Raw genomic sequence first — 25,081 nt, 5'->3', positions numbered from 1 at the left:
TAACTAATAAATTATCATGACCCACTTTGGTAAAGGTGTAGAGGTGCAATTTATCTTTCGAAATTGAGTTATGTTTCACCTTATTACTAGCTTGATCACTACTTTACTTTGGCTTATTTTCATTGTTGAGTCATGGTGGCTAGGGAGGTATGTGTTGTTTCACAAAATAATGTGGAATATTTTTACTGAATTCAGCTGTGTTAGATGGGAGACCCCCACTATAAAGAAGAAGAAAATAACAAAAGTAATCATACAAAGAATAATGACTCACATCATAGAAACCATAAGGATTACATAAAGCAGTATTCACTCAGACCATCCAATTTAACCGGTGCCCATCGTATATGATGTATCAAAATGTGCAGATACAAAATTGAAAGGCTTGGTAGGTATAATCACATATTAACAAATCTCAGCAGGTGCATAGAGCCAGAACCAAAACCAGAGCCCCACCTCTCTTCCTTCAACTTCAGCTTCTTACAAACATAGTTGTTCCTCATAGTTGTTCCCATTTGCCTTAGCCTATGTTCTTGTTATGAATTTTAATACACTGCAAGCTGAATTTTCCTGTTAAATTTATTTTAGTTAGTGAAAATGTTTTAGTCATATTAATTTCAGTAGAAATGTTCAAAGATAATTTCAGTAGGCGAAAACAAGGAAAATTATTGCAGTCACATTTTCCCTATCTCTTTATACCCTTTCGAATCCTTCATCCGCTCCCTCTCCTCCCCTCTTGCTTTCTATACTGCTCTCATATTCTATGTGCAATCAAGGACACAATCGAGGTCAGGTCTCTGTTACTTAATATATTTGGTTTTAGCAACACAACATCAAAAGGCCAATTTGTATCCTTATTGAAACTACCCATGTCTAAAACAATGCACATATTTACCAAATAAGTATCCTTCAATAATTCCAAATGTCACTTTTAAGTTTAACGCACCTCGATCATAGATTAACAAATAAATTATGGAAGGTAAATGAAACGAAATTGATTTGATGATAAAAATTCTAATAAAAATGAAACCCTAATCAGTATTAACTTCAGACAATTATAGCTAATCCAAATCAGGCTTACTCATAGCCCATAGGGTCTTAAACTCTTAACACATTTAAACAACCTCTCAGTAATCTTAACTCTTGGAAAAAGAGTTTTTACCTGAACATTTCTTTTCTGTAGACTTTGTACAACTCGTCTAAAGCATGAATGCTACTGGTATCAATGTCGATGAAAGCTGCATCAACCCAGGGCAAAAGTTAGCTTGGGTTATTAACAAACAGGTAAACAGATCATCAAACATTTCTATTAATCAATAAAAAGTTAAACTTGTCTAAAAATAGCTTACAACAGTTAGTTATCTCAGCAATATAAGAGGTCAACAAAGAATAACAGAGTCAAAGGATAATCCTGATGCCAATCTACCATACAAAGTGTCAATATAGATCTCATCCAGTCACCACTTACCTCCTCCATTGAAGATTAAATATCAGAAGGGGGCTTTGAATGCTCTTCGGAATACAAAGCAGCTTGTCAGTGCTGTAAGAAAAGTTTTGTTTGCCAGATTAATCAGTAATTTAGCCTGCAAAACAAACATAATAATGTAAAGAGGAAACAATTGTATAAATGCAAAAAAAAAAAAAAAAATTAAAACAAATTGCAGAAGGTAGATCAAATAGACAGATTCATAAACATTGGCAGCCACAATTAGTGACCTGATTATATTGTTTTTCCTTGACTATTGTTTCTAGATTCTTATATAAAAAGACAAACAAAAGCAACATAAAATGAATACCAAGAAGAGAGGCAAAGATCATCAATGAACAAAAACATCTCTGATTTACTGCTAATCAAATCCTTTGACTATACTAGGACACTGGTCTTATAAGCCTTCCTCTAACAATATAATGCCTAGGTAGTATAGTAAGTAAAGGGTGCTCTTACATAGATAACCACTATCCGAAATTTCAGCAGAATTATAGAGAACTATGAATAAGAATATAACCCTGATAAATCCAAGTCCTTAAACAATTAACATACAAACCCATTAGCACCAATTATCAATACTCTAGCACATAGCATATTACTGAAGATAATCCCTCAACTGCAGATTTCAATCAAACCCCAAAAGCAACCCCATCGAAGACAACAAAGTAAAAAGCTTTAAGCACACCACCTGCTCGTAGATATGACAACCCAAAAGAGAACCAACAATATGTAACCTTCCTGAACAATGAAAGCTCTAAACACAAACAAAAACACATAAATAGTCAGAACCACAAAAGCTTACCATGTAAAAAGGCAAGGTGATAAAAGGCAGAGCACAAAACCTGCAGACAAAATGACCAAGCTGCTTCCTGAGTCACCAAAAATAATGATATCAAAACTAACAACCTTCAGCAATTTTAATTAATTACAAATCTTAAACACAAATCAGCAGGTATAATGAGATAGTCTTTCAGAGACAAACTGTAATCGAAATTAACTCCATACTCATGCAAAAGAGAACTTCATAAACCCACATAGCTTAAAACAATAAGCAGTCTATATAAGCAAACCACCACCTACACATCAGGTCCAATAACAAGTACAAGCAATTAACAAATTCATAGAACCAAATAATCACAAGAAATAAACACCCTCTAATCAAACAAGAAAAGGTTTTTAAGGAAAATGGGTGCAGCCACGACACTTCCAGAAGAATTATAATGATATAGCAAATTCTAAACTTGACATACACCCTGAAACCAATTCAAAATATGAATATTACAACATTAAAAAAAAAAAAAAAAAAAAAAAAAAAAAAACAATATAAAGAGAGTTAAATCTTCAGCATATATGAAATATTATAAGACACTTATACAACATCATCACCAGCATCCTATACAAAACGACATTGATCTGCTTCAGACATTGAGATTTGCAACACAATTCTCCAGAGCTGCCACTGGTTACCACCATCCACAGCTTTCTCATGGAAAAGAGTGGGGGGCAGAGGGTGTATAACAAAACCACTACTCATATAGGTCAAGCGAAAACAAAGCCCTGCAAATTTCTTTTTGAATTTTATGGACCAGTGGAGCGGAGAGTTAGGTAAACCCCTAGTGTAAAAATACTACAGCAGTATCGCCAGAATGAGTGTATGACATACCTGGTATTGTGGGGAACTTGTAGGCCGAAGAATACTGTTCTGTATCTTCCAATCAATCGGATTCAGAGTTACTGCCTCAATCTTAATCAATACCTTGTCAGCCTTTGGATTGATCAGTTGCTGCCTCAATCCTAACCAATACTTCATCAGCCTTTGGATCAGGAGCAACAACCTCAACATGCTACAGCACGAACAAACTTAATGAGAAGACCTCTAGATAATAATTCTGTTCAAGAATTATTAACCTTTTTCTTGTTTAAGATATTTCATCTACTCAATAAATGCATCAAAGATTTAAACACACAGCATATACCAATAGGTCCAAATGTCCAATACTTTAGTGACTATGAGCAAAAGTTAGAAAGTAATTTAAATAACATTATGCCCCCCTTTTCTGATGCAACCGCATTGTTAAGGCTAAAAACTTGACATGGACATACACACCAAAATGTCCAAAATAAGTGAAAATTTATAAAATAAAATAAATCAAAAACCCTTTCTTGAATTCAAGACCACTAAGCCTAGGAAAATGTATATGTAAGAATTTTGTGGCATCCCTTACTACTAGACAAACATTAATGTAAGACGGATCCAAGGTGACTGATTATTATGCATCTCCTTTGTTCCATTAAAACAATTGAAGTTTCAAGGTCTTAAAAAAAAAATTATTTTATTCTGGGCAGTGAATGAGTAGATCTGTTGTTCATCGAATGTTGATCGTTGACATAACTATGAAGAATTGTTGGGCCTCCCCCCAAACACTGAGTGAGCAACTCTAAACAATTTATGAAAATTTATTCCCCCATGACTTACATGTCTCACAATAAATTAGTTTGAAACGGTCTCACCCAAGACATAATCATTCCACTTGATAGAATTCATGAACTTTGAACAATCCTTTAAAATCCAAATATTTTTCAAACTGACTCCGCTAAATAAAAATAGACATACACCTATATCCTATGCTTGAAAGTAAAAAAATAAAAAATAAAGTACACAAAAGGACAAATTGATCAATTCAAATCAAATTCCAGATGCAGTTTAATGCATATTGGCAAAGCAGCTATTGTTTTACCTCCATGGACATTCGTCATGATTTGAGCTTCTTGCAAAGAAAAGGAACATATTAAAGTCTAAAAGGGGCTCATTCTGAAAATGGAAGATTGTTTAAGAAGATTTGACAAAAAAATAAATACTAGTAATACATTTTGGAGGGAAAATTTTTAACCAAAAGATGACATATGGCACTCCTAGTCTCTCTTTTAGTATATAGTTATTGATGATTTGGCTCTTCAGCAAAAGACTTGGATAGTATTATTTTGACTCTTTAGCAGAAGACTTGGATAGTATTATCTTTGTAACAACCGTGTCCTTAGGAGGATTCATCAAGCTAGGTGATTGGCTGAAGACAAAAACCTATCCCACATTATACCTGTTATCATCCATGATTAGAATAGCTAAGCTTAGACATCTGCGACATTGACATTTTCATTAATCAATCATCTAATATCTCTCCTACACATGTATAAACCGACAAATACAAGTTTATCTGCCGGATAAACGAATTTTTGTTAATCAGGTGACATTTCTGTAAATATATTAAAAAAATGTGGTCATTTATTCAGTACTTTTGGTGAGGTGTCCAATTTAGAAAATTACACATGTACCCCTCAACTAGTACATAAAAAGACGCATGAAACCCTCCTTTGGTACTTGAAAAGACAATTATACCCCCAGATAAACAAAATCATTTATTTAGGGAATTAACTGGGCACAACTCTATATAAACACAATAACAACACAAAGCCAATTACAAGAGTTGTGCTCTTGTTCCAATCGCGTACCAAATAAAAAGTAATTGAACAGTATAAAAACACATGTAATTGATTTGTATTATTATATCCAGACCCTACAAGATCACTAACTCAAATTAATCAAGGGGATGAGTAAAAACTTAAAATGCCAAAACACAAAAGTAGAATTTCCGGTCCTAATTGACGCTTATAACTAAAGCCTAATTTGCAATTTGCGTCATTTTCAAAGCATCAAAAAAGTACTTGTAAAAGCAGCACTGGCATAAACAATAATATGAAAAATTACCGAGAAGGCGGAGCAGCATTAGAAAGCATCATGATCAAATCGCCATCGCAAACACCGAGTACACTGAGTTTGTCATGATTATTCATCTCCTTGTCATTGTACATCAATTGTTGCTGCTACAACACCACCCCACTCTGCTCCCCCAAATCTAAACCAATTACTACAATTCAATTTGATCAAATCAACAAAGATAGATTAGTGGTTGTAATTGTACCTCGACTTCAAGCAAAGCCTTGACATTTTCGACCTGAGAAGTTCAATTAAGATCATTAGAAATTGAATTGGAAAATTGAAATTTAACGCAAAAATTAGGGTTTAAGAGAAGAAAGTTAAGTTACAGTTTACTCGGGGTTGACATACATCTAAGGAGATGAATTTCTCATCAGCGATCATTACTGTAATCTTTATCTTCTTGTTGAACAAACCTGAATTGAAGAAAACTTCGCTGTAGGCCACAAATTGTAATCATTAGCTTCTTGTTAAACAATTGTGACACCACCAATTGCAAATGAAACCAAAATTAAAAATATCAGCAAATATATCACACAACTTCATTGAAAATTTTCCAAATTTCAGCATTGAAAGATTTGAAACCTCTCTATAATTCTTAAACAACCAGCTTCACAAGAGGGAAATCTCTTGTCCCTAATCAGATTGATCTTCTCCAATTTGTACTGATCTAAAGCAAAATGAAAGGTAAAAACTCTGGAAAAGGAACCGGCACACCCAATTTTTGATAAAGCAGCCCTGTGTCAAACAAATGAGGAAGATAGATCCAAAAATTCACTATTCATTTGGGGTATACTATTCTCTATTTTTAATAATATAAGTGAAATCTCTAGTATAGCTCCTCCCACAAAAGTGGTTCAGTAGAGGAGATAGATAGCATCACTCTGAATTCCGCACAAGACCAACATTGCTTTGCACAATATCACTCCTTGGCTCCTTGTTAATAATGATGCAGTTTCTTAAATTCAATTTCACAAGCATTACGAATAGTTTTAAATTTTAAAATGTACGGAGTAGCAAAACTTTTGCTATAAAATCACAAACGCTTGAATTCAACAAATCCCAGAAGCCATATATATTATAATAATGTAGCTAATTCAAGTTAACAATAACAAATATAAAAATGTATTGGCTAAAAAGAAACTTTACAAGAACAATACCAACTACCAAGAAACAAATAAGCTTGTTTGCAGTGATCTTAAATCATCAATACATTGAAAATCTGTAGTTGTTCCTATGTAAGACGGAGTCCAGATTTCTGCTTGGCTCGACAGCTTGGAACTCCGTATGCTGAATGATGACTTTGGCTGCTTTCGTCCAAATGATGAAGAGATTTTTCTTTACCTGGCTTCAGTCCCCCGTTGAGCTGACTGAACAATCCCATTCTTCCATTCTTTTCCAAGATCTGGAATGCTAATTTCAGCAACAGTTATCCGCCCTTTGCCTTTCCTAAATGGTCAAAACTCAAAGGTTGTGTCCAACTGTGAGAGTCCTAGAACCTTCAGCATTCTTCTTTAGAGAATCCTGGATAAGGTGGCTCAAATTCATGGATGCTAGAAGACCCTGAACTGTAAACACTTACACAGAAGACCCCATTCAAAAATTTTAATTGCAGGACATTATTTACGTAGCTACATGGTACCTTTCCTAAACTTAGAACATTTCCCTTACAACAAAACTTTCTTTTGTTTTTGAAGCTCACGAACAAGCCTTACCATTTCTTCAAACACAGCAGGAGTCACAGTTGCATGGTTATTTTTGCTCTTTTTTTGCCATTCAGTCAAAATCTTGTCCAGGTTGGTGTTGCACAAAACAGCTAAACAAGACCTCAGGCTCTTCTTAGAGCGTAAATGAAGCTTAGAAACATCTTCTGGTTTCATCTCAAAAACCCTCCTTCCACTCAATGAATATGTAAGCCATACTTTGCTTAGTAGTTTGAATTTTTTAATGAAAAACTCAATATAATTGGGAGGATTAATCGAAAGCTCGAAATCAATAGGTCCATCTCCCTTCACTAAAGAGTAAACATCGAATTCACTTTCAATAATTTGATTCTTATCACCAGGGAGAATAAAACTCTCTTCATCTTCATAAATCCGTTGGGTAAAGTTTCCAACACCAGAAGGTTTCAGACTTGTGCAAACAAATGATTCAATAACATATAGCCTTGCAGCTTCACATATATGAACATAAAAAATCTCAACCGCATCAACATAAACTGACATATTGGCTAAATCATTGGCATCAGCCTCATGAAGCAAATTGATAGCATCAATCATGGATTTTGGACCAATCTTTTTCCAAGGTTTTGTTCTATAACTCCCATCATAAACTTGTAGCATGACGAACGAATCAATTAAAAACTCACAACTAAACTGAAAGCTCAGCAAACGCAGCACACAGCCAATTACATATCAAGACGACTTAGCAATAAGAAATTTTGCAGACTTGTTTTCCGGTGTTACCACTTCAACTTCAACAAGTGGGTAACTTTCTCCACCCCAATTCAGATTTGGAATATCCTCAAAGACACTACCCTCAAAACATCCCATCACCCTCAACCAACTTACCATTCCAATGTATTTCCTAACACAACCACCTACATCGTCATTAATGAAGAACTTCTTCTTGTGATTAGAAGGCATTTCATGATAAGAAATTTTACTGGAAAAAAAAAATACAAATGTATCAGAAAACCTCAAGAACAAGTGATTTTGCAACCAAAAAAAAAAAAACCACAGTGACTTACGGGAGTGGCGGTTTTGATGGTTCTGGTTCTGGTTGAGCAGCGGTGGAAACTTCGGGTTGTTTCCGAGAACCTTCAGAGGTAGTAGATGGTTGTTTCCGAGAACCTTCAGAGGTAGTAGGTGGTAACTCATTCTCTCTCTTTCGTTCCTGGTTAGCTGGGTCTTGTTTGCTTTTTTTTTTTTTTTTTTTTTTTTTTTTTGTTGATTTTAATTTTTTCCCTTCTTTTTAAATCGTTCCTTTCTGATTTTGTAAGGGTGTTGCATTCTCACTAGTGAGCAAAAAAAATTCTCCTCATTCTCTCTCTACCCACTTTCTCTCTCTTCCCAACTAAATTTGCTCATGAGCATTTTTAGTGAGCAAAATCTATCCCACTAGTGAGCAAAAAAAAAATGCTCATCAATCTCTCTCCTACTTTTTCACATACCCCACCAATATCTCTCTCTCTTACACATCACCCTATTAATATTTAATATGTTTTGGTTAAATTAATATTTATGGGTACTAATTACAATTATACTTTTATTTAATTTAATACAATTATTAAATATTCATTCAAAATATTGAAATTTAATCGCTAATTAATTATAAATGTAATACAACATAAAATTTAATTAGCGTACGAATACATTTAATACTACAAACCAATAACGAACCTAGATTTTAAACGTACGATTAATACTCTATTAAATTGTAATCTTACGACAAATTTATTTTTTTTACTCATTAATAGAGCCATATTTTTGCCAAATGTGTTCCACTAAATCCGCTTTTAATTGAACATGAGTGTCTCTGTCACGTAGTGACATTCTTCTGTGGACGTACGTGTCGAAATCAACGTTTGGCGGTCGGCCAACATTGAATTCAAAAGGCTCGTTATTGTTAACTGTAGCACTTGTAGTGGGTCTTGTAATTTGCGGGCGATCTTGTTCATAGTACCTTCTTAAAACTTCGGCCCGAGCATAGTTGTGTCGTTCATCTTCGACAATCATGTTGTGCATAATGATACAAGCTTTCATTATGTCACACAATATGTCTTCGTTAAACGCAAGGGAGGGTTGTCGTAGAACGGCAAACCGAGCCTGTAAAACCCCAAAAGCCCGTTCAACGTCCTTCCGAGCTGCAGCTTGTTTATCAGCAAATAATTTTTCCTTTTGAAGTTGTGGAAGTGTTATACCTTGAATAAAAGTAGCCCATTTTGGGTAAATGCCATCTGCTAAGTAATAGCCCAAGTTGTACTCATGGTCGTTCACGGTGAAATGAATTGGAGGTGCCCGACCATGAAGAACATCATCAAAGACCGGAGATCGGTAAAGGACATTAAGATCATTACAAGATCCCGGGATCCCAAAGAATGCATGCCAAATCCATAAATCTTGATCTGCAACGGCCTCTAGAATGAGGGTTGCATTTTTATTACGGCCTGCGTATTGCGCTTTCCAAGCCATAGGACAATTCTTCCACTCCCAATGCATGCAGTCAATGCTACCTATCATACCGGGAAAACCTCGCATTTCATTTTGATGCAAGATTCTCCTTAAATCTTCGTCGGTGGGACTTCTGAGATATTCAGCTTCAAAATGTGTAATAACCCCATCACAAAAATGTTGCAAAGCCAATCCGGAGGTAGTTTCGCCAATGCGCAGATACTCATCCACCGCATCTGGACATGTACCGTACGCCAACATTCTAATCGCAGCGGTGCATTTCTGCAACGGTGATAAACCAAGCCTTCCAGCTGCATTCCTACGCTGCTGGAAGAATTGATCCCCCTCGACAACCTTGTTCATAATCCTACAAAACAAAGGTCGTTGCATTCGAAATCTACGCCGGAATTGTTTGTCGCTATAAACTGGATTACTTGCAAAGTAATCATTAAATAATTGAACATGCCCCTTTTCCCTATCTCTTCTATCCGTATCCCCTCTACGCTCTGGAACACATTCAACATCGGATACGGGTTGGTGTTGTGTTTGGTTGTTATATAACAAAGTTGGTAGATGGGTTGTGACAAATTCGTCAACTAAATGATCAAATTCAACGTATTGATCAGAATCAGACGAGCTGGAGGTTGAGCTAATGGAAAACATTGTGTTTGCTGGTTACTTGAGTGTTTGCAATATTTTTTGAGGAGTTGGATTATATTTGCTTAAGATGGTATAACTATCATTTATAAGCATGAAAACTCAGTGACAAGTCCAATTAATGAATGACAATTCCATGACTGATGAAACATGATTGACAACTCAATGACTGAGGAAACATGATTGACAATTCAATGACACTTAAGATAGTAAGACAGAAAAGAATCTTGACTATTCAAAATACATTTATACAACTGACATCAAATACATATGACTACTCAATGTCTAATAAGACAAGGGACATGAATACAACTCATAAAAATTGAACAAAATAAAGATATACTAATTAAAGATAAAATAATTAAACAAATCTAAATTCGGAATACAACTACTAATAAACTAATTGAAATTGAACAACATAAAGATAAGCTAATAAAAGATAAACTAATTAAACAAATCTAACCAAATAATACAACTAATTAAAAATAAACTACTTAAGGAAATACAGTCAATTTCTACCGTAGACTAGTTGAAGTAACTCGTCCTTGTGGGCCTCTTCAGCTGGAGTGAGCGGTGTTGTCCTTGCTAAAAGTGATTGAAGCATATCAAAATTCATCTTCTTCTCTGCTAACTCAACTTGTTTTTGCTTCCTCTTTTCCTTTTCTCTATCAAGTTCCAACCGTTGTTGTCGTAAATTCGCCTCCCTTTCTCTAACCTCAGTACACGCTTTTATCTGCTCACTAATGCTCAATATTGCACTTTCGGAAGCAACTGCTTTGCCCTTACGCTTAGCCTTCGTTTTTTTGACACCGTCTGGTCGTGGTAATCCTCCGGACATAAATCCATCAGTACGGATTTCATTCTCACTCTCCGCCCTAGACCTTTTCCCACTTCCACTGCTATCTTCCTCATCATCGGCACCGCAACCCTTTCTTTCCTCCTTTGACAGACCCCATCTTAGTTTAGTCCTCCACTTCGGATCTTTATTAACCATTTCCACTCCATGTGAAAATGCAAAATTATGTTGTGGATTAGAGGAGATATAAAACAACTTGGAAGCGTGTTTAATTCGATCGGCTTCGTTGTAACCACTTCCGCTTTCAGGGAGTTTGCCCGCCTCCTCATAGCAATTAGTCCACTGTAGCAAATCAGCTGCCATTCTTCTCCAATGTGTCTCCAAACTCTTCAAAGGTCTTGGCGGGAGAATATGCGGTTTCTCAGCTTGTAGTTTACAGTAAGCTGCATGAACTTTTCGCCATAGTTCGGATGCCTTTTGGCTCGTACCACGAAGCGCATCATCACTTAGTTCTAGATAGAACCCAATTAGAGCTTCATCCTCAGCAACCGACCAAATGCGACTCGCTTTGGCAAGTGGTTGATTGGTCGGAATCCTTGGAGGTGGTGGAGGGTACTGTGGTGTCTCCGGAACAACTTCTTCTTGGCTGAGATCGTACTCAGAGTTGCTCCCTTCGGTAACGGGAGGAGTTTGTTGCTCAAAAAAAGTGTTTTCATTGTTGGGAATCTGAGGAGGTGTTGGTTGATGAACGGAATTTTGAGAAGAAGGGTTGCCTAATCTTCCTAGGAATAATTGAAAATTTGGACTACTAATGAAATCATCACCTAAATCAGAAAAATGTTGAGCAAGTTGATTGTAATTAGGGTTGTTTGGATCCATTATATTGTATAATAAACAACATTAATTACTTAAGAGGCACACCTAAATTAAAATGGAATAACGTTAATAACGTTTTAAATAATTTCTAGTGCTACAAAAAGTAATAAAATAAATTTTTTTTTTTTTGTTGAGAAAAAAAGTAGTTATACTAAAAAATAAACAGTAATAGTAGAAAATGAAAATTGAATCAAACTAAACTTGGGAGTGAAAATAATAAAGAGTTTTTTGGCTTTTTTAAACAAAAAAAAATATTGCTACTTAAAATATCATTATAATAACGTTTTGAAAAAAATTAAAGTACTAAAAACTGTAATTAAAAATAATAAACCAAAAAAAAAAAAATAACCTTTCTCAACTTTATATTAGAAATTATAACATAAATATCACTAGAAATGTGATTAAGTGTAATATTGGGTGTTTTTGTGATTTTTGAAATTATACCAAAATATGTCAAAATGGATCTCTATTTGTAGAGAAAAAAAAAATATAACCGTTGGTGAATTTTTTTTTTTTTTTTAATAATTATAAAACGGTCAAATTACCGTTTTCATTTTATTACCGTTTCTAAACAGTTGAATTTTTTGATTGGAGGACAAGGCTGACAGGGACGCGTGTCAGCTTCCTATTGGCTGGACTGACGCGCCCTGTCAGCCGTTAATTGCAATTTTTTTTTTGCTTTGCTGCCTTCAAAACGACGCGTTTTGGAGGATGGTTGTTCAGACCAAACCCCAAAACTCGTCGTTTTGAGGGTGCGAAAAGTAAAAAAAAAATTGACGTTAGTGCTTGCTGTGGGCCCCACTATATCACTGTTCACTATCAGTTTTGCTCATAGGATGAGCAAATTTCAATATGCTCATGAGCATATTTTGTAATGCTCATTGGTGGGAAAGCAAATTATGCAATTTTCCTCATGAATTTTGCTCATGAGCAAAATTCTCCTCACTAATGGGAATGCTCTTAATCGTGTTTTGGCTTTTTTTTTTTTTTTTTTTTTTTGGCAGCTGTTAATTTCATGGAGTGGTTTGATGGAGCTTCTTTGGTCGCAGCTCTGGATCTGGTTGTTGAGCAGTGTGAGGTGTGCTTAATTATTGTTTCTCATTTTATTGCGAATTAGTTTAATTATTGTTGAGTTTGATGATAGAAAATTGTGAATGAGCAGCCCATTGTTATGTTTTAGCTTAGCTAATAAAATTGTGAACAGAAAATTATATTCTTGTAGATTTCTCCTATAAATTAATTAAGGATTAACTTAGCCTCAATGAGTATGTTGGTGAAAATTTGGCTTTGGAAATTACAGTGGGAAAGTAACTTGGCTTTGGAGACTACACTGTTCAAATACAGTATTTATACAGAATTGTCTGGTAGTGTATGTGTATATAAAATTTGATAGAGGGGTTTTACTGTGTATTTATTGTCCTTTTTTTTTCCCTGGGGAGATTAAAAAATGGTTGCTTTTTTGGTGAATAATAGAAATATATGTTCTTTTAAGTTACATGTGTATTATTTAATAGTTTTTAGAGGATAGATATTTGTTTATGATGTACTGGATCAATTTATATGGTGTAGCTTTTTTGGCTAATAAAATATAATATATATGTCCTTTGCTTTATTCTTTGCTTTCAACTTCTGTATTTATATGTACTGCATATTTGGTTTGCTTTCATTTCTTTTACATTTCTGGCTTGCTCCTTCTTTATCCTCTGACAAAAAAAAGGTTGGTTTGTGAAACTTTGCTGGGGTAATTGTTTAGCTTGTAATTATCTCATAAAAATGTAATGTGATTGCTGAAATTCCACATGGATCTCAATTATACAGACAACATTGGATAATGACTTAATGAATTTTGAACTTTTACGCTACATGATCACCTGGACATACATTGAACTACAATTACTTACTTTACAATTATGAACTTCATACTAATAATCTAAAACGAGTTATTTAAAGTTAATATAGATTTCTGGAACCTTGAATTTGGTTAGATAGCTTATTTTTTTTTATTTTCTGTGTTTTCTGTTCTCTCCTTTTTCTTTTTAATTTTTTTTTGAAAAATTAATTGAAAAAAAAAAACATAATTATTGTAGGTCTGTGCAGTTGGAGCGGTGTTGTTAAAATTGCTTGCTGCTATTGTTGGTAGGTTTGTTGAGATCTTTTAAATTAAGATTTTACAAGGTCACTTAGTTTTCTTAGATATGTTGACTTTGGCTGTAATTTGATTGTAGTTTTGATTTAGTGGATCTGTATGTTTCTTTAATTTTAATTTTTGCCGGTTACAAGTTATGGCTATTCAGTCAAGCAAAATTGCCATTCCATTTCGACCTCTTTTAGGTCAATTGGTTGACTGTTTAAATTTTCCTAAACCAATTTATGGTTTTATAGATAAGGATAGGAACAATGCCTGCGTTCGTATTAGAACTGAATGTGGCAAGTCTGAATTTGTATTTTTCGGTGGGGAGGCTAATACAGTTCAGGAGTCGCAAGAAAGGGCTGCTTAACAAGCTGTGCAAAAATTGATGAGCCAGTTTGGGGTGCAGGTGAGTGATTTTACATCCGATAGAGCAAGGATGTATCAGCTATGCAGTAAGCTTTTTAAGCATAAGGTTGTGAGTTATGTCGTGAGAAAGGAATAGAGATGCCTACTGCTCAAAAGAATTTGGGAAAAAAACCATCTAATGAAGTTATCCATGTGACAATTGATTTTGTGAGCTTTTTAGGAGCTGTTGTTACAAGGACTGGAGCAGAAGTGAGTCCATTAGAGACTATTTGGGTTGAATATTTGGGTTTTGTGTCTTGGCTAACAGTGTCTTGCCCACATAATGGAGCTGAAATGGAATGCATATATAGTGATCCTTGTCCTGAGGTAACTGGTGCAAAGCAAAAGGCTGCTAAAAGAGCTATTCATTACCTGGTGACTAAGTATAGCTTAGAGATCATTGATGCTAATTATGGTGCAGCTTTGGAGAAGAGTGTTGCTTGTAATGCTTTTAAGAGTAGGTTTTACCAGGTAAAGGAACACTTGGCTGCCAGAGAAGAAAACTTTGCTGGTGATGAATGCTTGACTCCTACTTCTAAAAGGTTTCAGATACCTAAGGTTGGTGTGCCTCCACCAGCTCCAATGAAAAGACGCTCTGCTACGCCATTAGATGCTGCATCTTCTTCTACCGTTAGAGTTTCCGAGCCTTTGGTTTCTGGCATACCTGAACTAGAGACTGTTTGGAAGCGCACAAAGTTTGCTTAGGTTATTTGGAGTCTTAGTTTAGTATTTTGGGTAGCAAGATGTTTGCCTGATTAAAGGTGTTTAGGTTTAGTATTCACATATGCCTCATATTATCTAGATTTCTATCTTTACTTTTGTTTTAAAGCTTAAGTCTAAGAGTAGTGATTGTTGAAATATTTCATTAGAAAATAGACTTGTATGCTGTAACTGAAATCTAATGTAATATGTATTTTGAGTAATTAATGGATGCACTTTTGATTTGCATGTTGGTTCAAGAATATTTTATAATTTTACTGTTTATTGCATGGCTTCTTAATTTAATAATACTCTTTTGTGTTTGATGTTATGTATGTTCAGCACATTACATTTGCCTAATAGCCTGAGTTTATGCACCAGACATTTGTCATGTAGGCATCCTCTATAGTTTTAAAATCTATTTGAAGTTGTCGTATAAGGTTTTTGTTTTTGTGTAATGCTTCTGTTATTGTTTTTTGTGTTTGTTAAGAATGAAGAAATAAGGATTGACTAGATTATAATCTGAAAGTTTTAAAATGTCAGATAGTTCATTCAGTCCATAAAGTTTTGTTAATGTAGGAAAGGAATTGGCGCAGCTTGCTCTTGCGGTTGGGTTTTCAGATGCCAAATTTTATGAGATTGCTGGCGGACTAATTGGAAATCTGGTGGTAATTCAATAAGTGGGTCCTTGTCTATTACATCATAAATACGACATTCTGATAAATTGGTGAATTATTAGCTTTTGTTTTACCTTGTCATCTTTTTATCTGTTTAATTACATACTGGATAATTTGTAAGTGTAATGAGTCTAATTATTGGTTCATATGACTTCTTTGCTAACCTAGCATATATTTGCATTTAGCATCTTTTGTTTTGGGGATTGAAGAGGGATTTTTTAGAGTAGATGAAGAGAACCTTTGAACATCCATAGAGTAAATAAATTGGTTAAACTTCCTCCGTTATTTTTAGATGCATCACTTTAAAAATGAAGGACTACTAGGCAATTTTTGGAGTACAGAGAGATAGAGAGAAAAAATAAAGAGGGCTCATGTAATGTAGGAGAGATAGAGAGAATTTATTAATTAAAAGGAAATTGATGCAAATATTGTTAGTGATATGCAGATACCATTAATAAGATACAAAGCAATGTAGTGGATTAGTAGAATTCATTTTGTTTTGTTTTGTGGCATTGAAAATAGGGGGGTATTGCAATTAGAACCTGAGATCAGTGTCAAATTCAGGAATTACTGTACAGCAATTAGAACCTGAGATCAGTGTCAAATTCACAGAATTTTAAGCAGAACAAATATTGAACAGGTAAACATCTACTTAGAATCGTTGAGAGAAATGTGCAGGTTAATGTATCAAGTTGATAGAATTTTTGTGGATTTAATTTGCAGAACCTCTCATTTTACAGACCAAAAAACATCTTCTGAACTGCAGCTTCGGAGAATTTAATATGTTTTCTTTTTACAGTAAATGACATAAACAGGAATCATCAATATCCTGTGCGCATTGTTGAGATAGCTTGATCTGCACCAAAGTAATATGGGTATGTCTGAAAATTGACATGATGTTTAGGAAGGATTTTTTTATATATGCTCATTGCTATACTCATTTATGATGTTTGTTTAATGTTTAAAATACTGAGTTATTGCTTTTAATATGTATATGATAGTTGATGCACCTGTTAACTTTAAGAGACCATCAAGTAAAGGGCGGAAATCAAAGCGAATAAGTGATTTGATATCAAATCATAATTCTTCTAGGTAAAGTACATGACTTATAACAATGGATTTTATTTTTTGTGAAGCAAATTCATAAACTCTTTATGCTTTGCACAGTCAAGCAGAACAGTCAAAGTCCAAAAAGGCAAAATCAAGACCTTCAAAATATACTGTACTTGAAAGTGGGTATTTTTCCTTGGTTTAGGTTTATAAAGTGAATATATATGTAGTGCTATTTAATCGGACCTGGTGTAATTTTCTCTTCGTACCTCTACAGAAAGACCCGTGTCTCTTAGAGTTACACCATCAAATGCATAGAGTTCAAAGTAGCTAAGGGATGCTGCTAAAAGTAAGCCTTGGTAGAGATTTCAGTTAATAGAGTTAACACTTATATGCTGTTGCACAATACAATTATCTTAGATATCCTTTTATACTATTACAAAAACCCCTGCGGCCACTATAGGAAGACCATTACCTACGCAACCCTTAGAATTATCTCCGCCTACCTACTGTGCTGAGTGCGGGGCTAAAAAGTTTGCGTTTGAAACCCTGCATTTCTGCTGTGGCAATGGTGATATTAAAATAGTTGCGAATGAATATCCCCCTGAATTAGTGAGACTTTTTACTTCAAGAGATGAAGATGCTGTGCATTTTAGAAAGTATGCTCGATTATACAATAACCTATTTGCCTTTAGTTCAATTGGAGGTAAAACTGACAGAGAAACATACAAAGGTATATATTTCTTTAAATTACATGGCCAAATATATCATTCTGTACCAGACTTAATACCAGATGAGAATGGTCCAAAGTATCTACAGCTTTATTTCTATGATAGCCAAAATGAATTGAAACACAGAACAAATTGCTTTCCTGAATTAAGACAGGATGTTATTGACAAATTAATGCAAATAACTAAAGATAATCCATATGCAAGATTTTTCAGATCTTTGAGAGAAGTAAATGTCGATGAAAGTACTAACATTATAATAAATTCAAACACTGTGCCAGATCAAAGGGTGTATAATGCTCCCACTTCAGATGAAGTTGCGGTTATCTGGCCTAATAGTGTTTCATCAAGTCAAAGTTCATGGCCACATGTTCTTGTGAAAGCAAAATCTGCGAAATCCCATCGGATTGCCCATTTTTATGGGTGCTATGACCCTTTATAGTATCCCCTGCTATTTCCAAGAGGTGAATGTGGTTGGCATCAGGGTCTAAAAAAAACTTCTTATGGTGGAGATAGGCAAGTGGCAGCAGAACCTGATCCTATTCAATCATGTGCAGTGAACACTCCGGCAGATTTTCTGGATGCAGAAGCTGCTCGTAAGTTCCTATCAAAACTATGGGATTTTTTTGGTTAATTTCTTCTTCGCCTATGTTCCCTTAAAATATGCTTAGTTTGAATTTTTTTTTTTGGATTTTAATGTATATAGGAGCTTCCGGAAGACATACGAAAGCTGATAAGAATATCTCTGCAAGGGAGTACTATGCTTATAAGCTTCAAATTAGACCAGGAAACATGCTCTTAAGAGCAGGCCGTGCATTTCTGCAATACATCACAGATATGTATATCAAGGTTGAAAATACAAGGTTAGATTTTTTCCGGCAAAATCAAGATACAATAAGAGCAGATCTTTATAAGGGTATTCTTGACACAGTAGAGAGTGGACAGACAAGTGCAGCTAATGTTGGTCATAAATTCATTTTACCACCATCATTTATAGGAGGCCCTCGTGATATGAAAAGGAGATATCTGAATGCAATGGCTCTTGTGTAGAAATACGGGAAGCCAGATCTCTTCGTCACTATGACATGCAATGCAAATTGGCCAGAGATAAAATCCGAACTAGAGCCCGGTAAGACTGCCCAAGACCGACCTGATTTAGTTGCTCGTATATTTCGGGCGAAGTTGATTGCTCTGAAAAAAAAATCAAGAAAGACATGGTATTTGGAAAAGTGGCAGCGATGATATATGTTGTAGAATTTCAGAAAAGAGGATTGTCGCATGCTCATTTCTTGTTGATTCTAGAACAGCAGCATAAGATGAAATCTCCTGCTGATTATGATAGGTATGTTTGTGCAGAGATACCTCCTGTTACTCAGCCTGAACTGCGTAAGATTGTATTAAGGCATATGATGCATGGACCATGTGGCCAATTAAATCCAGAGTGCCCTTGTATGAGAAAGAAGGATAATGTCTTTTCTTGTAAAAATGGATATCCAAAACAATTCACCGCACAAACAACGACAAATAAAGATGGTTATCCTTGTTATAAGAGAAGTGATACTGGAGAACAAGTGAAGGTCAGAAATGCCGAGTTAGATAATCGATGGGTTGTACCTTATAACCCTTATCTCGCAGCATTCTTTGATTGTCATTTAAATGTAGAGGTTTGTTCGACTATAAAAGCAGTGAAATATTTATATAAATATGTTTACAAAGGACATGATCAAGTGGCCTTCAATATTTCGGCAGAAGATAGAAATTCTGGAGATGAAATTGCTCAGTTTCAGTCAGGAAGGTGGGTGTCACCGTGTGAAGCGGCTTGGAGAATTTTCGGGTTTGATTTATTTGAGATGCATCCACCAGTCTTACCTCTGTCTGTTCATATTCCAGACATGAATACTGTCTGTGTACGCCCGTATGAACGTCTTGATATAGGTATTGCAAGTGGTGTTTATGCAAAAATTCAATTAACAGAGTTCTTTCGTATGAATGCAGCTACTGATAATGATCTTGGTTACTTATATGGAGAATTTCCAGAACACTATAAGTGGGATGCTTCAGCAAAAACATGGTCCAACCGACAAAATAAAAACTCGATGGTTGGCCGTTTAGCTTTTGTGGCTCCTTCTGAAGGTGAACGCTTTTACCTTCGACTACTATTACTGAATGTCAGGAGTCCAAAATCTTTTACAGACTTACGCACAGTTCAAGGTTATGTATGTGCAACTTTCAAGGAAGCATGTCTTAAAGCTGGCATTTTGGAAGAAGATGATGCTGCAAGCATTTGTTTGGCTGAAGCAACTGAAATTCAGCTCCCCGGAGCTCTACGCCGATTGTTTGCAACTGTTCTTATATTTTTCCAGCCGAGTGATCCGGCAGAACTATGGCGCAAATATTATCCTGCATTGTCAGAAGATTTTGCACAAAAGTACTCTGGTGCAGAAAGCAAAATTAAGAAACTAACTGTAAGATCAGTGGAACAACATTTAGAGGCTATGGGGAAGTCATTATGTGGCTGTGGTCTAGCTGTTTTAATGGATAAAAAGGATACTGAAATTGATAGAACAAAAGACATTCAAGATGCACTAGATGCTCCGATTCCTCAGGCTTGTATAGATAGCCGAATCTTGCTAAATCCAGCACAAAAGGAAATATTTACATGTATCATGCAGCATATAGTGGAAGGAAAACCAGGGACATTTTTTGTAGATGGTCCTGGTGGGACTGGCAAAACATTCTTATACAATGCACTTTATGCTGAGATCCGCCTTATGAATAAGATTGTTTTGCCAACAGCTACATCAGGAATAGCCGCAGCAAATATCCCGTCTGGTAGAACGGCACACTCAAGATTCAAGATTCCAATGGATAGTGATGCTTCATTAGCCTGCAGCGTTTCTAAGTAAAGTAGTTTAGCAGCATTAATAAAAGAAACGGCTCTTATAATATGGGATGAAGCATCAATGGCAAACAAACAAAATCTAGAGTCTCTAGACCTTCTGTTACAAGACATATGCAATAATGATGTAATATTTGGTGGAAAGGTCATTGTCTTCGGTGGAGATTTCCGACAAGTGTTGCCTGTTGTCCCTAATAAGACTCAGAGAGAAGCTGTTGAAGCAAGTGTAGTGAGTTCTTATATATGGCAGCATTTAAGAAGATTCAGGTTAACTGAGAACCTAAGAGCCAAGGAAGATCCTTCATTTTGTCAATTTTTGCTTGCACTAGGAAACGGTGAATTGCAAACTTTGGAAAGTGATTTTGTTGAGTTGCCTTCGCAAATAGTGCAGACTTTCCAGCCTGATGATGATCCAATAGTTGGATTACTTGAATCTTCTTTTCCGGAACTTGGTTCAGACACTTTAGATCCTCAAATTTTTTCTAAAAGGGTTGTTCTGACACCTATTAATGAGGATGTCGATAATATAAACTCTTTCATGATTGAAAGATTCCCGGGGGAAGCCATAACTTATACAAGCTATGACAGTATTCTAGATGATAGTGGCAGCGTATATCCTACAGAATTTCTAAATAAACTATGTCCGGGAGGAATGAGTCCTCACAATCTTGTGCTAAAAAAAAACTGCCCATCAATATTGCTCAGAAACCTTTTGCCCTCTTCGGGTCTATGTAATGGAACACGCCTTATATGTAAAAGGTTTTTGCCCAATTTAATTGAGTGCGTGATTTCTGTCGGGCAGTATCAAGGGGAACATGTTTTTATACCCAGAATCAAGCTCAGGCCATCAAGTTCTTAGAAATATCCTTTCCAATTTCAGAGGAGTCAATTTCCCATCAAACTGAGCTTTGCAATGACCATTAACAAGTCACAAGGGCAGACTTTAGATCAAGTGTTGGTTTATCTTCCCCGTTCATGTTTTTCACATGGTCAATTGTATGTGGCTCTTTCACGGGCACGATCTGCCGATAAAGTGAAGGTTATATCAGTAGCTCCTTCTTTACAGCATTCAAAGAACTTTGTTAAAAATGTGGTATCTTATACTGTCCTAAAGTTAGCAGGAGTCATCTAACCAACTATGCATTAACCAAGAAAAGTGAGTTTATTTTTCATTATGCAGCACTTTTTTTGACACCAATAATCAGGTTAACAGTCCAAAGCAGCTTAAATTAATAGCTTATCATTTTTACATTGCAGGAAAAAGCTCTTCAAGAGAAGGATGGGACAACAACTTATTGATGAGCCAAGCCTGTAAAAGCTATGTGCCTAATGATAAACTTACTAAGGTGAATTGCAAAGCCTTTTATATGTATAGGATACAATTCAAGTTGGAAATATTCTTAAATTAAAGCTTGGTTTATTTTACATTGCAGGAAGCTTGTATTTAGGAAATGAGGAGATATTTGTTCAACTTTAGGATGTTAAGATGCTAAAAAACTCTACATTTTGGGGCCAAAAATTATTCTTCTGCTTGGTTTTTAGACCTATGTGGTTACACATTAGCCCACTAAGGTAAATTGTATAACTTATGTTTTGAAGCATGGAAAATAAGTTAATATTAAAAGCTATTCAGTATTTTAAATTTTATGTACATTTTTTTAGCAGAATTCCTAAAGTTATGCTTTGCTTATGACAGTGTATAAAAGAAATTCCCCTAAAATTAAGAAGATTGTTCCAAAAGATTTTACTGAATTGTGGCTGTCATAATTTGAGATTTGTCACATAAAAAAATCTACCATTATTATATTGTTTATAAAGGGACTTACCTTTTCCAATGTTTGAAAACTAATTAAAAAGTACAATGAGCAGCCCAAATTTCTTTTCCAGAAGTGTTTCGGGGGTTTTTGTCCCTCGGGAGAGTTACAACACTGAAACTGGATTCAACTGAGGATGCCTGTACCTGCAAAGCAAACGGACCGCCGGATGGTCGGTGGTCCGCCTCCGAAGATTAAGTCAGTAAACGTTCGGAGATAAAACGTGCGGAAGTAAAGTTATCTGCTTGGATTCCAAGCTCAGGTAAAGTGAGATAAGTGACGTATTGTCTCGTATTGCGTGTGCAAAATTCTCTCCCTGTCATAAATGACATAATGTCCCTATTTATAGGGTCCTTTTGAAAAGTGTGCCTTCCTAGGATCTGGTGACCTAGTAATTAGGTCACGCCGTTTTGCGGCGCCTCGGGATTTGGGCCTTAGAAGGCCGCCATCCCAGGGCCAATGCCTGAGTGACACGTGTCACTGTGCCCAAAGGATTTTGAAGCACTTTTTGTGTGACACGCGTCGCCACCTGAATGGTCCCTGCTGGACCTTCAGTCCACGTAGGACGGAGAAGAGTCCACCCTCCACGTGTCATCATTCTATAGGTCCAAATGGGACCTTTACGGAGGACACGAGGCACTTTCTGATTGGGCCACCTGGCCGGGTATAAAATACCCAAATCATTTGCCCCTCACAGGGGCCACGTGCATTGCACGTGACTCCTGTGACAGGTGTCAGTATCTGAGTGGTCAGATTCGAAAATTTACTGGAGGGAAAAAATTAGGGTTTTACCCCCTATAAATAGTAAGGTTTGATCCCCCCTCTTGGATTCACACTTTGGCGAATCTCTGGAGAATCTTGGACTTTTTGACTTAAAGAATCTCAAAATTCCCTAAGCGTTTTTCAAGCATCCGACACTCGGCTACCAGTTCGACTGTTCTTTAGTCAACCAGGCGTCTTTCTCCCTTCTTCTAAAGGTAACGCCTGTATTTTCTTTTTACTCTTCATTTTTTCTTTGTTTTCGAAAAAATGGCTCCCCAATTGCATGCGGCACGGCGTAGGATAGTGATCAGCCGGTCACCGGGGACGGCTGAATCTAGAACTAGCAGTGCCGAATGCTTGGCCAAAGACCCTGCTTTGCGAACTTCTCCGAATCCGACCGTTTCCGTGTCTGTGCAGGACACTATGGCCAGAATCAAAAGAACAGCAAGGCAGTGTAGCTCCGATGGAGTTTTCTACCATTCGGATGGGTCGACTGTTTTTTCAGACGGCTCAATAAGAGTGCCTCGAAGTGAGCTGTCGGAACACCCTGAAAACCCTTCCTATCTTCCTCCTACCCCCACTTATTACCATTCGCCCACATCTAGTGGAACTCCCAGTGATGGAATCCTGGGGGAGGCGGATGAAGAATATCAACCCGGGCCTTCTGGACAGGCGCCGGAAGAGAGTCTAGGGGAGGACCCCGCTGGCACCAGTCGGCGGTCCCCTAGCTCTGATGAGAGCTCTGATGACGAGTCGGCCTCGTCATCTTCTTTAGAGAATGCCTCCGTAACCTCAGAGGAGGCTAGATCAAACATAGATTCTGCCAGAGAGTCCCTGGCAGTGGATAGGGGGGAAAGCTGGGCCGAGCCGAGTGCTTCCAGGCGCTTGGAGAGAGCCCCCTACTATCAGCATGTTCCGCCAGGCAGGCGGAGCGCCATGGCGTCCGGCCTTGCCAATTTTAGGCGCAAGGTCGTCCTAGGCTATGGCTACACTTTGTCGGTCCCTAACGAGGGCGACACCATAACCTGGCCGAGCCTGGCCAGCTATCAAGACAAAGCATTCGGCTGCTATGAAGCGGCCTTCCAGGCTGGCCTCCGCTTCCCTCTCCATCCGGCCGTGGAGAGGATTTTGGACGGATACCAACTGGGTATCTGGCAACTTGTACCCAACTCCTGGATCAATATTCTGGGGTACGTTGCCGCCTGTGAGATGCTGCAGGTGGAGGCGAGCTTTGAAGCGTTCGCCCACATGCACTATCTGAGCAGGGCGCCTGCTAGGGGCGGTGAAGGCTGGTACACCTTGACCACTTGCAAGGGGTACATGATGGCTGTTGGCAAAGAGAACAAGTGGAAAGACTGGAGGACTAAGTTTTACATAGTCAAGTCTGCCGACAGCTGTCTGAACCAAAAGTATAACAGGTGGAATAAGGATCCACCTCTCCTAGCAGGCAGGAGCGCATTGCCGCCTATTCCCAGGCGGGCAAAGGAGGAGATCATGGACGCGGGGTTGTTTACCGTGTCCGTGTGGACGAATGATGTGGGGGACAAGGAGGTCACCCCTCAATGCTATCTCCCTTTGTACAAGTGGTTTGAAGAAGGGACATTCTTAGCCGCCTGTGGGCTAAGTTCTGAGATGCCGAGAGGTAGTCGGCCGTCTATTTTTTATGCAATTTACTTCTGCTTTTCAGTACTTGTTTAATGATGCTAATCACTTGTTCATTTTTGCAGACAAAGCAATGGAAAAGCTCTCGGCCACAAGGAAGCCGGCTGTATCTGCTGCTCGATACAGGTCGAATGTCTTAAACAGGGCAGAAGTAACCACTCACACCAAAGTGGTCGAGCAGAAAACTGGCGGCACCTCCAAGGTAGAAAATTGTTATACTTTCATTTCTGACCAATATTAAATTTGCCCGAATGATTTCTAATTTGCGTTTATCTTGTGTTGATGTAGGGTGCGCCTTCCAAATCTCCTTCAAAACCATCCGACCCTAAAATCCAAAAGACTAGGGCGGGTGATGTGAGCGCATCCGGCAAGGGCGGCCGGAAGCACATTGCTCATAGGCCCAAGATGGGCCCAGACGCCTCTTCTCTCGATGCTGAAAAGGAGATCAGCAAACCGGATGCCCAGAGGGCATCGAAGGGTGGCTTTAAGTAACCC

At 37.0% G+C, this 25,081-nt stretch overlaps 4 protein-coding genes across 4 annotated transcripts; 2 read left to right on the top strand and 2 right to left on the bottom strand.

Annotated features, from left to right (window-relative positions):
- Positions 1-251: 251 nt before the first annotated feature.
- Positions 252-5,681, bottom strand: LOC145627089 (uncharacterized). Its single transcript, XM_081679485.1, has 8 exons — positions 5,610-5,681; positions 5,464-5,496; positions 5,250-5,383; positions 3,150-3,330; positions 2,289-2,355; positions 1,466-1,580; positions 1,160-1,235; positions 252-567 (listed from the first exon to the last, which is right to left on the bottom strand). The coding sequence occupies exons 3-6, from the start codon at positions 5,351-5,353 to the stop codon at positions 1,576-1,578; spliced, it is 357 nt and encodes a 118-aa protein (XP_081535611.1). The 5' UTR covers positions 5,354-5,383; positions 5,464-5,496; positions 5,610-5,681; the 3' UTR covers positions 252-567; positions 1,160-1,235; positions 1,466-1,575.
- Positions 5,682-6,309: 628 nt separating this feature from the next.
- On the bottom strand, positions 6,310-8,158 carry LOC145627088 (uncharacterized). The gene is made up of 2 exons (XM_081679484.1): positions 8,008-8,158; positions 6,310-7,922 (listed from the first exon to the last, which is right to left on the bottom strand). Exon 2 carries the CDS (start codon positions 7,598-7,600, stop codon positions 6,926-6,928), a length of 675 nt encoding a protein of 224 aa, XP_081535610.1. The 5' UTR covers positions 7,601-7,922; positions 8,008-8,158; the 3' UTR covers positions 6,310-6,925.
- A 10,505-nt stretch (positions 8,159-18,663) lies between these two features.
- Positions 18,664-20,355, top strand: LOC145628022 (uncharacterized). Its single transcript, XM_081680354.1, has one exon. The coding sequence runs from the start codon at positions 18,664-18,666 to the stop codon at positions 20,353-20,355; it is 1,692 nt and encodes a 563-aa protein (XP_081536480.1).
- A 57-nt stretch (positions 20,356-20,412) lies between these two features.
- LOC145628021 (uncharacterized) lies at positions 20,413-21,083 on the top strand. The gene is made up of 2 exons (XM_081680353.1): positions 20,413-20,958; positions 21,054-21,083. The coding sequence occupies exons 1-2, from the start codon at positions 20,413-20,415 to the stop codon at positions 21,081-21,083; spliced, it is 576 nt and encodes a 191-aa protein (XP_081536479.1).
- Positions 21,084-25,081: the final 3,998 nt, after the last annotated feature.

The sequence above is a fragment of the Chenopodium album genome, chromosome 4 (assembly GCF_948465745.1).
Source record: "Chenopodium album chromosome 4, dcCheAlbu1.1, whole genome shotgun sequence".
NCBI lineage: Eukaryota > Viridiplantae > Streptophyta > Magnoliopsida > Caryophyllales > Amaranthaceae > Chenopodium > Chenopodium album.
This window is presented reverse-complemented; position numbering and strand designations above follow the sequence as displayed.

Coding starts and splice junctions, on each gene's coding strand:
- LOC145627089 (XM_081679485.1), bottom strand. CDS start 5,353: ATGTACAATGACAAGGAGATGAATAATCATGACAAACTCAGTGTACTC. Junction 3,331..5,249: donor AATGCTGCTCCGCCTTCTCG/GTAATTTTTCAT, acceptor TTCGTGCTGTAG/CATGTTGAGGTTGTTGCTCC. Junction 2,356..3,149: donor CAAGTTCCCCACAATACCAG/GTATGTCATACA, acceptor TTGGTGACTCAG/GAAGCAGCTTGGTCATTTTG.
- LOC145627088 (XM_081679484.1), bottom strand. CDS start 7,600: ATGCTACAAGTTTATGATGGGAGTTATAGAACAAAACCTTGGAAAAAG.
- LOC145628022 (XM_081680354.1), top strand. CDS start 18,664: ATGGTATTTGGAAAAGTGGCAGCGATGATATATGTTGTAGAATTTCAG.
- LOC145628021 (XM_081680353.1), top strand. CDS start 20,413: ATGGCAAACAAACAAAATCTAGAGTCTCTAGACCTTCTGTTACAAGAC. Junction 20,959..21,053: donor TTCTAGATGATAGTGGCAGC/GTATATCCTACA, acceptor AATATTGCTCAG/AAACCTTTTGCCCTCTTCGG.